The sequence below is a fragment of the Haliaeetus leucocephalus genome, unplaced genomic scaffold, assembly GCF_000737465.1.
Source record: "Haliaeetus leucocephalus isolate CR32 unplaced genomic scaffold, Haliaeetus_leucocephalus-4.0 Scaffold92, whole genome shotgun sequence".
Lineage (NCBI taxonomy): Eukaryota > Metazoa > Chordata > Aves > Accipitriformes > Accipitridae > Haliaeetus > Haliaeetus leucocephalus.
This window is the reverse complement of record NW_010972528.1, coordinates 6,079,685-6,097,832: the sequence shown is the minus strand read 5'-3', so window position 1 is coordinate 6,097,832 and position 18,148 is coordinate 6,079,685. Positions and strand designations below refer to the sequence as shown.

General features: G+C 37.3%; 1 protein-coding gene across 2 annotated transcripts in view; it reads right to left on the bottom strand.

Annotated features, from left to right (window-relative positions):
* Positions 1-18,148, bottom strand: part of TOX3 (TOX high mobility group box family member 3) — a 78,852-nt gene that overhangs the window by 20,251 nt on the left and 40,453 nt on the right. The window contains exons 2-3 of one of the 2 annotated variants that reach the window (XM_010585002.1): positions 7,183-7,248; positions 2,994-3,248 (exon numbers count right to left, since the gene is read on the bottom strand). In XM_010585002.1, the coding sequence (XP_010583304.1) occupies positions 2,994-3,248; positions 7,183-7,248 (321 nt within the window). The remainder of the gene's footprint in view (positions 1-2,993; positions 3,249-7,182; positions 7,249-18,148) is intronic. The other variant, XM_010585009.1, reaches the window with a different exon arrangement.

Sequence of the window (18,148 nt, the reverse complement as noted above, 5' to 3'; positions counted from 1 at the left end):
ATTTATCTAAATTAAATATTGCTTACAGTAAAGCTCTCTAATGCTTCACAAGATAACCAATAAACTCAGTGCAGTTCATATTAAAATAATTTAAGTTTGTATTCAGCTAAAGAAGCTTTAGTGATTAGCAATACACTATTAATACAGCCTTTAAATAAGACTATCCTAGTATTGCTGGATAAGAACATTGTTCTGTAAGTGTATACGAACATCGTAATTATTTTACAACCCCATCTTTAGTTCTTTCAGATATAGTAAATTCAATTGACCATGAAATGAAATTTCATAGTCAAAATGCCTCCTTTACATTTTTTTATTGCTGTAATAAAGTTTTTATAGCTCCAAGGCAAGGTAATTCATGAAATGTCTAATTTAAAGATGAATTCTAATATCATTAATAAATATTTACCAGTTTAATAAAGTGCACATTTTTCACATAAAATATGATATAATGTTTTCATTTTCTATTTTTGAAATACAGATTAACTGCTGGAAAATTTGACTACTAAAGAGGGCTATGTGAGTTCAGGGGAAACCTGTGCAAGGACCCTCTGTTAACGTTTTTAAACTTCCTGAAGCTACCCAGCACTTAGGAGCAGAAGAGAAAAAGGCTACTGACTAAAATACAATGGCAGAGGCCACTCCATCTCACAGCATAAAACAAATCAAGCGGTTGTGGGGAAGTGTCTGACACACAAACCTCCCTATGTGGCTCCTCCATATCAAATCATGCAATTCCTCATCAATTCTCTGAAGCCAAACACACACAACCCACAGCTTTGAACTGGCAATCATCCTGGAAAATACCACTGGACTACTGGGAGAAGGCGGCATGAGCTTCTCTAGATCTACTCTTTGACCTATATGGGAACAAATTCTTACCACGGAAATCAATGTAACTATGCCATTAATTTCTACGTTGCACAGTCTAGAAAAAACAAGGAAAAGATGTAAAGCCTCTCAGCCAGTGCAAGAAGAGGTGAGAGAAGAGATATCTAACCAGGAGACCTCTTCTGGCTGGAACTGTTAAGGTGACAGCATATACTCATGGAAGAATCACATTCAGTGAAAGGATGCAAAATTAAAAGGCAAAACTGGGTCAGGTTACAAACCACTCGATAACGTTGAGGGGATACTCATACGTGTAACACAACACTGATCCAGCCTGTGATATTTATTACACATTTCTAAGCAAGTTTCATTGTGTTCAGTGTACACACGCTCCATTACTTTAGTTTTCACGCATAACATTCCTGACTCTCAGGTTTTATTTACCTGATCTTTCTTTAGTAGTCACCCAACATGTCCAGTGCATATAAAAACCCATGGAAAATGGGATCTGAAAAGAAGTATCGTATCCTTCAAGGCCTGTTTTAAGCAGTCCCTGCTTTCTATCTATGGAATTACTGAATTCTGTACCTCCTAAGTAATGAGGAGTTTGTGCTTAATTCTGTATTAGTGCTAGCTGCGTTTCACGACCTCCAAGGAAATATTAAAATTTGCAACAAAGCCAGCAGCCTGCAGAATTCCAGAGAAATATTTGCTACTTGTTGATTTGTAAATCTTCAATTAATTTTCACTTGCCAGAATAATAATAATAATAAAAGATTTACACGAAATTCTAACATGACAACATGATGACCTTTATTGCAGCCCAGCAGTAAATCTGCATTTTCACTACGCCAAGTTTAGCAAAAGGTCCTATATAAAACAGCTAATCAGAAAGAATATAGTTGATGTAAAATACCTGTTCAAGCTAAACGTTCACTCTGTCTTCAATATGCAATACAGAAACTAATTCTAATTGTAACCACTGAGTTTAAAATGCTAAGTGTGATAAACTGACTCAGAGCTGTGTCTCATCACCGCGCGTATGAACGTTACTGCATAAAGCTTAGAGAAACCCAAGCATGGAGATCCCCCAAAGCTGAAAGGGAAATGCAACAAGAAAGTGGAAACTGCCTTGTATAGCCTCCCACTGAGATCACAGCCATACAGTGTGTATAGATTCCATACAGCCTTGGATTTGATTGTTCTAATTAACAGGAATGATCACTGGAATTAGCCTCACAGTCCCTGTCACTTAGCCCTTCCTCACAGCCAGACCGTCCCTCCCCATTCTGGAGGGCTTGGAAACAGCCCAGGAACAGGAGAACACGCCTAACCTGCCCCAGCCTCTGTGGTCAACAACAGCACTGGACTGAACAAAGTCTTTTTATAGCCCTGTATTTCTGAGTATGGTCAATCAGTTCTATTACGAGTTTAAAAAAAAATATTAAAAAATCAGTTTCCATTTATACAGAATTAGCCCATGGAATATGCAGAATATAGGGAAATAACATGTTTTTTTACTGCTGGCATACTGTTCCCTTTCTGAGCTACTCTCAATACCGCACTTTCAAAATATCCTGATGGCTTTCAGATGTGGGTCCTATACTTGAAATACAGACAAGCGATTCCTTCTAAATGCTGTAGTTCACCCTGGCCAACACATTGGTCTTTCAACTCTCGATGCCAGTGTCAACTGTATAACACGTTTTTGAACTTTAGCAGCACTTGGGATGCATATGATGCCAGTGGATATGGGCTTCCAAGTCCATTCCCAAAATTAAAATTCTGTGTTTATAAAGCCTGACTGCTTCTTCACAAGATATCTGTTCACACGCATTACAGCATTGCGCTGTACATTAACCACCACGTTTATCTTCCTGAATCCACCAATATTAAACCCTTAACCATTTGCCAGCTGCTTTAGGGAACTGAGCAATAGTGTATCGTTTGCTGCGTAACACTGACAACACGTGTCATCACTCATACAGAACACGCCTGCACACGATACAGAGCATTGGCAAATGCTTGGTCAGCCTACAATACCAAGAAACCACACAGATCTTCCGAGAGATCAATTAAAACTGATAGATGACACAAATCTACATTACTATGCTTTGACAGACAACATTAGGCAATGGAAACACACAAAGAACCGGACCTACCATATGCAATCCATTGCTGTGGATGATGCTGTCTTGCTCCACGAGATTTCGGGATATTGTAATAGAGGGAAGATCCAAGCTCTGCGGGGGAAACTGAGGTGTAAATTCATTTCCTTGGGCAGGCAGCTGGTCACCAAGGCCCTGAAAGGGCAGCAGGATATCTGCCATCCCCAGTGCAGGGTCTGACTCGGGTGGGGGGGTAATGGGTGGGATTTCGAACTCCTCGTCCCCAAGGCTCGGCGTATGGAACGTCTGCTAGAAGAGAACAGGACAAGGCAAACCACGTTAGGGCACCCTGCTCTCAGCAACTACCTCCGGACCTGCAGTCCAAATCTTGTTTTGTTCTCAATGCAAACTCTCTATGCAACAAAATTTTTAAGTTTCATATGCTGAAGGGGTTTATGGATAATTCTGATTAAAGATTTAAGTCTCATTATCATATGGCTTTAATGGAGTATCAGAATTAACAGTTTTTTAATGCGTACTTAATTAGCAACATCTGTCTTTGTTGTTAGTCTGAATATCAGCTACATTGGATTTGGCTGTATAACAAATTGCCACTTTATTGATATGTTAGTAAAATAGCACAAACAGCTTACATTACTCTCATGCTTCATAAAATATTGACAATTTTGTAGCACATGTCCAACATTAATTCAGCACTGACCATTTCACATCTTTTGTTTCCTTCTCATCCACTTATAAACAAGAAATATTATAATTCTGGTCTTTATTTCTTTTCTTTTCCATCCCAAAAGTACAATGCACCCTTTTAAACAAGGACTGTAATTTCAAGGAGAGACATGTATAAAAGAGTGAGGGTGACTACAGCAGCTTCCAGTGTTTTCTGAAGCAAGCCAGCTTTGTTTGAACAGTAGGTTTGTTACGAACTAAACACCTGTTAAGATGCCTTGAGCAAAACGTTTACTGCCAGTTATCTTCAGGGTTTGTGCGTGTTTGTACGTGTGCATGTGTCTGTCAAAGATAATCTTTATTCAAGTAGAGTCTGTATCTGGCTTCAACATAGCTGATTTTTATTTGGGAAACAAATGAGCTATGCTTATTCAAATTTCTTGCAAGTTAAATGAACTTTCATATATTATTTCAGGTCCACTGCTACTTAATAATAGAAATTCAGTGCCTGAAATTAGGCCATTTTAAATGTACCCAGATCAGGACCGTCTTGATCAAACTGGGCAGTTGGCAATCCTAAAATAGGCACTCTTGTAGTGTTCTGGACATGCAAGGCTGCTCTGGGATTTGTTTGCTTGCATTAGTTCAGGATTCGTGTTGGGGGGGGTGGAAATTGTTTTATGTATTATTTACATTGTTTGAAAGAATGACTTAATGCCAGTTAATTTAAAAATGATAAGTTCAGTGAAAGATCTCATTAACTGCTGCAAATTGTCATCCTTCAAACTGTTAATGATGATATAAATTAATAACCGCTTGAGAGAAGACGGAAACTGAAACACAAGAAAAACCTTTGCTTGCATATAGAACCTGTCAGCTGTCATTATTGGTCTCACACCAGAAATGATGAGGTCCCAGATTGCTGCAGTCTGCAGTACCGTCAGAGTCTGCCGAGACGCTACCCATCTTGCTCAAACTGCAGGACTGTAACTTAATTCTGGATGTGAAAGCTGGGCCTGGATTAGGGAGACATTGGACTTGCCTGCTGCTATATTACAAAAGGTGTGAATTTTTCTTCCTGTGGACCCCATAGTTCACAAACACAAAGGATGGATTGGCCAGGAGAAGTGGTTGGCTAATGAACACAACCCTATGGCTGCATTTGCAGTTATTTTGGCACTAATGTGGTCTAGTAACAGATGCAACTGTAATTTGTGACTCATTTGCTACCCCATTACTGCTTAATGAAATCTAACATATCACATTAACAATACGGATAAACACTCATTCTTGATATGTGGCATTTGGCTGTTTTCATTACCACTGTAATTAACACTTGAAATATTATTTCAATAAATATTTAAGGTGCTTTAAAATGGGTTGTAGTAATCATGACATAGAGACAGAAAACATAAAGCAAATGTGTGGCTTCTAAGCCTGAACGTGCTCTAGGATTACACTCCTAAGGCATTATTTACAGGAATAAAATGGGCTTCTAGCTCAGCAGTGCTCAGGTCCAAAATCATACTGAGAAAGCTACATTCATGTTAATGTAAAAACACTCTAATTAAATACATTGTAATGCAGTAATTGCAAAGTTAGGTTCACGCTTTAATGTGAACACTAACACTTAATCATATTTTTATTCCTTGTTCAAGCAAAAGGGTTCAGTGAAATCAGTATTATTATAGTACGTTTGAACCTCTCTTTACCTGACATATTTATGAGACAGTAGTAATTGTAAGAACTGCATCTTTTTCCCCCATCTAACAGAATAACTCTAGGACAACTGTGTAAATATATAACACAGCTAGATAATAATACAATATTTTACTTAGGAAAGTAGCATTCATCTTAATACTTACAGCTTACTACAAATAGGAGAGTAAATTGATGAATACCCTAACATTTTTTAAATGTGAATTTAATTCTCACAATATAACTTGTCTAAATAAGTATATATCTTTTTTAAAAAACATATAACAGACCTAACATTGAGAACAAAATAGACGTAATCTAAGAAGAAAGCAAGCCCCTTAGTGAAGTAGTCTTAAATTCAAATCACTGGGCTATTCAGTCTGTAAAAAGAGCCTGAATAGTATGCAATTTGGGATTGCAGAAAGGTGCGGTTATGACGAAAAGATGGTATAACATTTATGGGATTTATCTTACCAATCACATTTTTTTAAAGTTATTAACTTTTCAAATATTTATATTGTACACATTTTTTAAAAAACTGTGTGCATGGTTAAATGCCATCTGTACTGAAACGTTCAAAACATTTGTTCCTTTTGATAAAAATGCAAATCTGGAGAACTGTTGTATCAACATATAACAGCCAATGTCTGACACGGTGAATTATCACAGCTGGAATTAAATTGTCTCTGAACAGCTGCTGGCAGCAGAGCTTTCATCAATGTTTGATTCAAATGTAGGAAAAAAATTCTACAGAAAGAAACATCATGTTGTCATTACAGATGGGGTTTGTGTTCATTATCACAAATAACACTGGAGCTAGTGCCAAACAATATTCCCTTATCTAAGCAGTCTTGCTGGGTAAAGAGAGATGGTGACCATTGTATAAAAGATTCATAAAATACGACTCTTAATTCTAACCTTCATATTTATTGTTACACCTTTCTGCTTATTTTCTCTGAGATGGCTTTTTTAAAAGTGCACAAGAATACCCGTGAATGAATCGCCACTTACGACATGTAAAATCAAGGCTGCCCAGTTTTCTAATCTGTCCTGGTGTTGGGAAGATCACTTATGGCATGCACCCTAGATAAATACTTCGTTCTTGTTCTCCATATTGCTATGCACATTACTAGAGAGTGCATCTTGCACCTTCCATCCTTCCCCTTGGACTAAGAGCTGTTGGGTTTTAGCGATGAGCAAAAGGTGTTTCTGTCTGGAGCTGGGGTCAGTATTAGCATGTTGAGAGTCTGTTAACTGGCTATAAGGCAGCACCACTGTAACAAATACGTGGAGACTCTAGTTGCCATACCTTTCTCCTGGTTCCATTCTCAAAGGCAGTGATTAAATACATCACCTCCACAACCCAGCCAGTCTCCACCAGCCTGGCCCCGGGGTTTCTTCTTGATTCTGGGCAGAAGTTTGCTTCATGCAGCACATACACTTCAGGCAACAAAGCTGGGTTTGGTTTTCTAACTTATACAAGTATTAAGAACCCAAATTAAAATGTTTGCATCTATAACAGAAATTAGCACATTAGCTAGTAATGACTATTACTAAGCTTGCTTTCAAAGTGTACACCTACTGTGCTTTTTATTTGTTTCCTTCTGTTTATTATTTTTTTCATACATAAAGCAGATTTGTTTCTATTGACATGCTATGTAAGTAACAGCCTTATGGACAGCTAAATTGACTGGTAATGGAGAGCTGTCAGGTTATTTTCTTTCTCATTAAAGTCTTTATTTTGTGCTCCATAAAACACACAGAAATTCGGCACTTCACTCTTCATCCATTCAAAGTCTGTTAAATTATCACAGCAAACAGCAGAATATGAGCATAGATAAAAAAGAAAAACATCTACCTCATTTGCAGCAAGAAATGCATTATTTGCCTCTGCCATATTCATGTAGTTGTTATTGTTTCCAAACTGAAAGAAAAATAAATATTTGGACTTTAATGCATGCCATGATAAACTTTTCTTTACCCCATCCCTGGCACAGAAAAAGTTGAAAAAAAACCAACAAACACAAAACAACAAACAGATAAGATGTAATTTTGCAGATGTTCTTTGAAGTCAGAAGTAGATTGGATTCAACATTATTATTATTATTATTACATACTCTGCGTCCCCAGGTCTGTACATGGAAGATATCCAAGTGTTATCTCTTCAACTTTGTCCATGTAGCAAAGCCAGCCCGCAGACCTAGAGGTGACTTTGGAAATTAAGTGTCCATTAAAAAGAGACTGTTCTCCAGAAAAGACATTTCAGCTCTACTACATCTTTCCTGACACGCATTATAATATTTCTGCAGGTGATCCTGATCCAGAGGATTGCTGCAGCTAGGAGTAGCTGGCGTATTACTATTCCAAGTGGACCTGGTTTTAAAGAGATGAAGGTCAATAAGGGGAAGAATGAGAATCTGCAGTGTTGTTCTTAAAATCCCATTCTTTCCACAAAATTAAAAAGCCAAACAATCCCCTTTTGTCTATCCTTCATTCCAGTTGAGCTCCCACGCCCCCAGTGAACACTAACACCAGAAGATTTTGCGAATCAGAGAAACTGTATCACACTGAGACCTTGAGATCTACCCAGGCTGGAGTGGGCGGAGTGCCCACTTACTCCCACTGAGGCGCAACTCCTCTCACACACGAGTGATCTAAAAGGATCCTCTCAGATGCCATAGAGTCATTTCCTCCAAATTCTCAAGTATGAACATTTGTTGACGAAGATAAGCACTTTTACAGACTGAGCATAGAAAAGAAAGAGATTATCAGCATTTGGTTAATTGGCACTTAGTGTGCCTTATTCCCTTAAACGGCACTTCCAAAAAGCAGCTAGTCTGGTAGTTATTTCTGCACGCATTCCCGGAGCAGGCAGGCGTCTAGAGTCTTTGCTTCAAGGAACAGATACCACGCATGTCATGCAGCTACCACTAAAACACCAAATCACAGGCTTTCACATTTTCACATTTCTATTACCAGGCAAAGCGCGCACTGCGAAGTAGGAGTATCAAATGAGAGAAAAGTCCCTGTGCTGTCCCTACAATGCCCTGCCACATCACTGCTGCTAAAGCCATGCTAAGCATTCTTCCCTTAAGTCCCATTTTCGAGTTCTGTAAAGCAAATTTTTTCAGGAAGGCTTTGTTTTATCTTGCCAGATCTTGGTGAACCTGCCCCCCCAAACCACAACAGCAAACTCCACCGCCAGCATAGGCTCTGCAACAAGTGCGTAAGAATGGGTAACCATGCACTTGCACAGACTGTTCTTTCCAAGCAAGAAGCTCTGTTGTGCTTTCAGAGCAGCTGAACCTGTCCTGAAAGGAAAACCACTTTGCTCCAGCTCAATTTACTGCTGCAGTACTTGGTGCCTGACTGTTTTTAGCAGGGAAGTGTTTCAGACCCTGACTCTCTCCAGTTCCTCCAGCACCCTAGAGCAGTGGAGGGGACAGAGTAATCCTTTCAAGAAAGGCTCTTTCCCCAAAACCTCCAAAATCCATTTCTGAAAAGAAGACCAAAAGTTAAAAGGAGGGGGAAAAGGAAAAAAAAAATAAGAAGAGGAGGAAACTACAGTGATAGAAGATGAAAAAAGGAAGATGGACACAAAGAATTGGAGCCTTGTGTACCTGATGAATTGTCTGATTGACAAAACAGGAAATCAACAAAATCGGACAACAATCGTGGGGAGGAAGGAATATGAGATGAGATTCCTCATTCTGAAGTATGAAATTCCATTTGAGTACTTAACATGCTGAATCTTTCAATCTATAACACATGTTAAGCAACAGAGGCCTTAACACAATATGTAGGCTGCCTCATAGCTATTAAAACTCTGTTATCCCCAGCTATGCAGATACTCAAGTAATGTCATCCATTTTTTAAAAGCCCAGATGTCACCCATTTTTGGAGATTAAAAAATTAAAATCAAATTGCACATTCAAATTACTGTTTTGGCACATACGGATGTGTGTGTGTGGATTTGTTGCACAAAGACATAGTACTTCAGCTCAACAGTGAGATGGAGAGGACAGAATTTTTTTTTCATGTCAGTTAGTGGCAAACTAAGAAGGATTTACATGAAAAACTCAAATGGCTCCAATAGAGCTATTCTTTCTACAGTAACAAAAAAAAGAAATCAAATTTTCAAATTACACCTAAGTGCAAAAGTATAGCTCTAACATTGGATAAGTGAGTGGGAACAAACCCTATCTTATTTTAATGAGCTTAGCATCCTAGGGGCTCCAGTGCCTCAAAATGGAAACGTAGCCAATTTTTACCTCGAAGAGTAAAATTCTATATTGTTTTGATCTACAGGTATTCCTCACACCACAGCTACTGCTGTTCTGACTGCCAAGTGGTTTTCTTCCTTTTTGTTTTATTAAAGTAAAACAAAGGGGAAAGTGACAACATAATTTTCCATTTTATTAAGACTGCAGAAGCAAATGACATAACAAGGAATGTCAAAGCTAAAAGTTACAAGTACATATCCTTAGATTCATTCTGTTCTTGGGCTACAATATTTAAGAGCCTATTGTGTATGACTCAGGCACTGATGTCAGAACCCGGCATGTTTAGGCTTTTGTTAGTATGGATCATAACTAATATGATTTACATTTATTTTTTGTCTCTGAATTAGAAATCCATTGAAGGCACACAACAATTATCAGTGAGTATTTCTAAGATTAAACTTCCTTATTATCTAATGGTACCTATAACAACAAAAGAAAATAAAATGGTTATTATCTTAAGGACCTAAACAATTCAAAAAACAAATTAAGCTTAGAGTGAAATAAGAACTGGGTTAGAAATCCTCTTCTGAACAGTTAGTCTGCGAATGTAATTACTGAAGAAACTACAGCTAATCAGCTGTGAATTGTATCCATTAATTAGTATTTGCCCTGGAGAAATGAGAAAAATCAGTAACAATGTTAACACTGCAATGCACTGATGAGTACTGAAACACAGGGCCCTCAGCATTTAGTCAAGCAGGTGGCTCCAATGGTCCAAGTAATTTAAAAAGCTCTCACCTGAAGTGCAGAGCTGGAATTACAAAGCACTTCTTGCATATCTTTGTATCTATATAAGGCTATAATTAATGGCATTTAATTTAGAAACACTTTGTGATCAGCTGGGAACAGTTATAAATCATTCTAAATAGAACAAGGGGTTCTTGTCTATTTTAGTAAAATAATTTGGGAAAGATGTTTTTTTGTGAAATGACTCTTGTTGCCGTCAACATTCTTCTCCATTCATTTTCTAAAGGATCCCTTGCTCAGAGCCCTCATAAACATCTCAGAGCATTGCTATAGCTGACAGCAGGCATTCAAATTAAAGGCAAGACCTGTCTATTTGGTCTGCCCAGGTATACTCCTGTGGAGTCCCTGTAACAGAAAGACAGTAAGATGCAGCACCTAGTCAGGCTATCTTTTTGTTTCGTGCTGGCATTGGGATGTTTTGCAAATTACTTAGCCATAGCAATTAGCAAGGTTTTGCATAAACTTTTGCATCTAAAGATCTCAGAGCACTCTCGCTCTCTAACTATGAAAGAATTAAATCTTTTCAGCTTCCTTTGGCAACACATCATTGCATTACAAACTACTATTTGTCTCCTTTGATTTCAGGAGTTCAAACCCTGTCTTAAGTTTTGATAAATATATTAAGCATGAGTACGACAACTTACTGCCACAGCAAAGCAACGGAAACCACAAGCATATGCTGATTTCATGAAATGGATTGCAAAGAAACAAAACCTCTTCTGAACTGGTTGTGAATCACAGCTTTCATTCTTCATGCAAATCATTGCATTAAAACTATGATAGCTCAGTCCTCTACTCTTTTATGTGGCAAGGGCACTTGAATCTTCGTCCTACTGAAATCCGTAAGAACCAACATGAAGACTGTAATGAGAGAGACTGGATGTTTGCTTACTAATACCTTGTACAGAGATGTCAAGAAAATTGATTCTTTATCGAATAGCTTGTTGAAGCTCTTCTCTTAGCTTTGACTACCAAACATAAAGCCCAACATCTAGCCTTATTCATCTTTTCTAGGAAGGGTGTATAGCTGCAATGCTAAGGGAGAATTCCTGCACTCTATTCCTTCCCTAGCGCATGCCCTAATAAAGACCAAATCAACTCCTGCCCAGGATTGGGGATTCAAAAACTGTATCAGTGCCCCACTTCTACAAACTGCACATTTTCATAGACCAAACCTCCTAGGCCAGATGTTACGATACCTCTTTGCAAATCAAGAGATTAGCCACTTTTAATCAGCACAGCACAACTCTACTTGAGTTTTCAAGCTACCCTTCGCACTCACCAGAGCTTAAAAACTGCTTGGTTTTGAAAGCTGAGACTAACAAATGGTTGTTTTAAGAAACAAGTCTGATATGATGAACATCACAGAAAACCTTGGCCACTTGGGATAAAAATCAGTGATTAACTGTCCACAAAGTCTGAATTCCCACTGAAAAAAATCTTCAGAAAAACTCAAAAGGTTAAATAGTGACTACTGTCTGGGCTCTTCTTTTGCAACTGTGATGAGTCGAAAGCCACAGCAAGAAATAAAACAAGCAAAAGAGCAGTTTACACCACAAACCCGTAATATTAAAAAAAAAGCATGAAAAATAAAGCCAGTAACTAATTTTGAAGGTGTTATGGACACACAGAATAACATTTTGAACCTATAAAACTTGATGGGAATTTTGCTAGTGATTTTAATGGAGAAATTATTTTACTTACAACATTCAGTCATTAGTATTTATTACAACTTTCTACATTTCTGTCTTTAAATCAACTCAATTGTGGTGCAACTCTAATCTGAAAAACATTAGAACTCACACCCACTATTCATTTCCTAAAAAGTGCAAATACAGAAATACATAAGTAACTTAAAACCAGACATAGAGGAGCCCAGACTTTTATCTGAGCATCTCAATGGAATAAAAATGTGTTTTTAAAATACTACTATTTTTATGCTCAACAGTAAAATTAGATTCTTCAGGCAAATACATTAGGTTTTCTAAATAATTCTTTTTAGAATATTGCTACTTAATTTAATAGTGCAACCACAAGGAAGAGGAAACAGTTGGAAGGGTTATTGTTCCAGCACAGAATACCACCAAAACCATGGAATATGAATAAAAGTCCCAAATGAAAAATTCAAACAAAATATATCCAGAAAAGGAACGAAACACATTTTATCATCTTCTCATAACTAATCCAGAGACGTACATTTTGCTTAAAAGGAACGACTGCAATTCTGTACTCAAAGACTACATATCATATACCTAAGAATAAATTTAAAAAAATTATAGCTATTACAGAATCCACTCCCCCCCCTTTTTGTTTTATTAAAGAAAGCCCTATCCCAATCCTTACTGCAAAACAGAATTCAGACTTAGTTTTCATGACACTAATAGTCCTTTCATAATTATTAGTTAAAATACATATTTAAAGTTTCTGAGGATAGTATCTCCGGACAAAATTCTCACTGGCTTGATGCTGAACTACTGCCAGCAGAACTAGCCCTAAAGTAGTCCTGTCACAACACTACACGTCCACCTGCATATGTATTTTAGAGAGTTACACATCCAAATTTCTATCATTTCTGATGCCAAGTTATTGCTTATGGAAAATGGCAGCCTCAACTGATCATAATTCGGTATTTCTGCAATAAAATTAGAAGCCATATTTTTTAAAATATGGCCATTAATAAAATCATTCTTTTACAGAGTGAGCATGCTCATATTTTTTTATATAGAATAATATCTACTTGCACAAATATATATTACAGCAAGAATCTCAGTTCTATCTTCATATTTGGCAAATTAATTCCTCTGAGGTTACACTATCCTTATGAGTAAAAAGAAAGATAACGATCCCAAAAGATGTAATTACAGACCAAAACTAAATTACTTTGCAGGTCTAAGTACTGTATCTTAATAATTTCACCGGAGAACATCTTCACTGCGTTTGGGCAGATTTGATTTTGCTGCCTGACCAATAATTACAGCTCTGGCAAATACAATGTCTGATAAGGACATCAATTAAGAATAAGCATTGTGTTATTTAAAAAAAAAAAAAAAATTCATCATGTTCACAGCCTGTCTGATTGAATGAAATGCCAAATTAAATTAATGGAGATTGCTAAGTCTTGCTGGCTGGTGGGGAACCATGCAGAAAGTGGGACAGCATAGACAATAAACTGTCTGTAATTAAAAGATGAGAAGCTGGACTAATGCTACTTCAGCCTGATTACTCCAAACAAAACAATATACACTAAAATTATTCTAGCAACAGAAGTAGATGGAGTGGGAGGAGGGTTGGGAGGGGGGCATTTTTTTCTTTTTTTTTTTTTTTTTTTAATAGTATCAACTATCACCATCTATGAACAGCAGTGTCCTCACCAGATGTATTAAATTAAATATTGGGGTTTTTTCTCATCAGGAAACACAATTTATTTTCTCAATGAATGTAAAAATAACAGACGAGAATTCTCCAATCATTTCTGTTCTAGATGGATATCCAGCTAATCTATGTAGAGGCTTTATTTTTAAGTATGATGTGTTCATAGCAGGAGCAGAGTGTTCTTTTCTGGAAGAGCAAGTCCTTCATGACAGTTTCAATACTTCAGAAGCAGTAGGTGGTATTCATGTTATTTTATAAAATACAAGTATTCTATTTTATTTTTGCTACTAGAAACAATGAGGCAGATTTTAGTAGCTGGTTCACAGATGCAATACCACTAAAGTTGTTAGGGATTTCTATCATTACAAGTGAATGAAGCATCTTTTAAAACCTGAATTTCAAAACCTTGTAAATAAAGAACTAATTTTATCTCAGTCTGAACACAAAATGGTATCCTCAATCTTGACATTACATAGCTACCCGCAGAAATTTCTGTACTCCTCTGGCAGGACGCTAACATTTTGGAAGAAATAGCACGCACTGCCAGACGCAAGAAGTATTCTTTACCATAGACGACACACAGCTGTTGGAGGTTACGGACTGAGTCACTGAGTGTAAAGGAGACGGGGAGTCGGACCAGATGCAGTCAAAAGGCTGCCCATTTGGGTCAGCCTTTGACCAAATGTCAGTAAGCAGATAACGTATCCCAGTTACAGCAAAGATCAAACTGCTACATGTGTGTGCGCACAAGGGTATGGATACATGCATAGAGACAATGCTTTTGTCAGCAAAAGATACAATTTTTGAAGAATTTCATGAAATACTGCACCACTAGGTAGCATGTATTATATATGCCAAGTTTATACTTGAGCCTTGCCATTCATATTCTCACAGCAAATTTACAATACGTGATTATTATAGGATAGTACAATAGAAATCAGCTTTCTGAGACAGATTACAGTATTATTCTTATTTACAGTAGATAATATCTTCTGGAAGCGGGTTCATTTCCCGCTACGTTCTGCCTACAAATTTTCTAGGAAAGATCTTCATGTACATGTGAAAATATACCCGGGAAGTGTTAGCCTTGATGACTTTGGCCACCAGAACTTACTACACAAGAGTGATTTCTCTCTGTTTCTTCCACATCAGGATTTTCCAACAAACCATATCAGGATCCTGCAATAATCACGAGGAAATGCAGGCCCTGTTGAAAACAGGAGTTCCTATACAGGATTTCACACCAGAAAGCTTAATTTGCTTAAGAACACATCGCTGATGAGCAACTAGCAAACAACAGACAGGAGCACAAAATGTTAAAATAAATCTTCTAAGTACCCAGTTTTGCAGTCACATCCCCAATGCTGAATTTTAGGCAAATGAATAATCTCAATGGTGGTTCGTTAATTATTGAATCTGTACATAAGTGTCTGTACAATCATACATTTGACACTCTTTTGATATTTAAAATCTTAAGAGCCTTTAATTCAGGGGACCATTCGGATTCCAATTTTTGAGTCTTAAACATCTGCCACACTAATTGTTATATATACGTTTATATATGCATGTCTATGCATATATATGTATACACACACATTCTTTACTCTTTGCTTAGAGCCAAAAAAACCTCAGTGGATAAAGTACTTGAGCAAGATCCTAAAGAAAAATAGACATTTATATTTTATTCATATATCCTCAAATCTCCATCAGACACACTGTTTGCAGTTAGTACAGATTTGAAAGTTTTAGGAAAGCAATTAGAACAAAAACGTTTGAAGTTACTTGAAAGCTTTCAGCCAGCAAATAAAAACTTCGACAATAACAATAAAAAGCACTGACTTAATCTCTCCGATTCCAGCCAAATTCTTTAATATGAACTCCTTCAGTGAATTCCATGGCCAACAGCAGTAACTGAATGATATTTTGCAAAGTGCAATACTGTGCGAGTCTTAGGAACAGTAATGAAAGGAATATTTAATGGTCTCATGTTGGACATTTTCAGATCTCTTAAGAAGGATACAGTCTATAAAAGTTTTTATATGCAAGAAGTAACTTTGCATGAATATGCACAGTATAATTATTCAGTTGACTGACAATCAAGGCAATTCAATATATGCCAGATTTTTAATGCTACTTATTCCATATTTAAATGCATAAATATTAAAAGGTGGTCCAAAGTACAGTCCTGGTCCTAATATTTATACAAGATTAAGGTGTTATAAAATTAGTCTGAATCTTGAAAGTTCTCTCCAAGACAAACACAGCAAGTATTTTGGTGTCACACGTTCAGCGTTTCAATTTACCATTTTGGCTCTTTGTAGACAAGAGTGGATTTTCCATTCTGTCCACATTGCCTTCAAAGGTAGTAAAATGGAGAATCAAACACGGATTCTGGGTATATCTCTGCATCCACCTACATATACTAAGTCTACTTTTCCTCTGTCCAAGGCTAATACAAACATCAAGCTTAGACCAACCCACTAAGTGTCACATAAAAAAGACACCACAAGATCTACAGATGTTACTTCAAAGAGTTCTGAAGTACACTCACTATCATCACACCCTGTTGTTGCCTGAAGCTTAAAATACAGAAAGAGACCAAATGTTAAGAGAAACACATTCAGTAACAAAGCCAAGGAGAGGCCATGGTAGTTTAAGTATTTGTTTAAAAATATATGAATATTTAAAGAACGTGTTTTTTTCTTTGCTTTCTAACCTAGAGATGTTTGCAGTGATGAACTACGAAATTATTTTCATGATCACTCTCATGAGCAGGTACTTGTTGCTGGAATAAACCAAATTAGACATAAATGTCATGGAAGGAATATATTGTTAAAATGCAAAAAGAACTTACTTGTATGGCTAGGTCTCTTGTTTGTATATATTTTTCTACAACCTTCTAGCAATTTGGATTCCACACAAGAAAGGCCTTCTCCAACACGCAGTTCCACAGCATCCATTCAATGTATGCATTTTACGAGCTACATTTCTCTAAACAGCTCAAATTATACATAAGATCCTACTTCTGATGACATCAGAGGACAGATGGTGGTTAAATTAATAAATTAAATTATAAATCTTTTCCACAACTGCTCTAAAGAACTGAAGCAAGGGTAAAGCACAACTACTCTCCTTCCACTGCCCTGTGAGAGGGTGGAAACGTCTCTGTTCTCCATGACATTTACCAAATGGAAGAAGTTCACCAGCTTCTCAGACCGGCCTCAACACGTACACGTGGTACTGCAAAATAACTTGCAAGAAAGACCCAAGCCGAACCTGTGGACCCAATTCTGGGGCCACCCCTCCAATCCACCTTCCACACAACAGCAGCACCGATGCCAGCACCTGGTGCTGTGACCGGCGGCCGCTAGCTCGTGCCCTGCTTGGGGATGGGAGTCCTCCAGAGCACATGGGACCTGAAAGGTCCTGAGAGAGAGCAGCACCATCCCACTCCTGTCCTAACGTACTAAGGGCCTGTCTTTGAGAACTCTACACCTCTATTTGACTATCCTTTTACCCCCCTCAGTTTCTTTTTAACTGTAAAGGATACTTTTATAGGGGGGGTTGGGGGAAAAATGCATAAATACAGAACTGTTTTTGCCACATGAACATTTCTGTTTCATCTTCCTCTTCAACGCATTAAGTTCATACAACCAAGGTGTTAATCATGTCTACCTCCCCAATTATTTTATATAAACTAAGAATTGAATCTAAGCATTTCTTAACATAATGACAGCATTTTATTCGTAGAATCCCAAGAAATAGTTTTATATCACTATATTCAAGATTACTGTAACATTTTCTCACACAAATTTAAAGTGATGTGATTATACTGCAGTTGGGCTCTAAGTAGCTTTCCTTAGAATCTTATATCAAATTTCACTCACTCCAGTGAAAATTGTAAATTCCATTCTAGACTGTGATTCAGCTCTACTACACTAGCAAATTATATCAAGTTTTAAATATAGAATTGATAGAGAAAGGGTGAAGCAGATGTAGACATTTTATAATAATCATAATGGAGGATCAGTCAAGACACTTTCAGGCTAAAATCAGTACATGCATAAAATCTTAAACATCTCAACTCTCAGTCACGTTGATACCATGGGTTCCTGTGATTTTTTTCTGAAATTAAATACTTTCCACTTTAGAAATACTAATCATAATCAAATAGAAAAATAGCATTTTTTTAAAGTCTATATTAACTCTACTTCATTATATGCGAGGCTGTACAAAGCAAGCCGCCTATTGCAAAGACAGCCTGTAGGATGTAACTCTGCTCTTACTACACACATATCCAAATGAGAAACAGAAAAAAGCCACCCAGAAATACACCAACTCCAGCACTAGTCAGTGATGGTTATCCTCAACCAAAGCTCTTCGCTGCAGCATGCAATAAGCAACGCCCTTCTATGTGGGAAG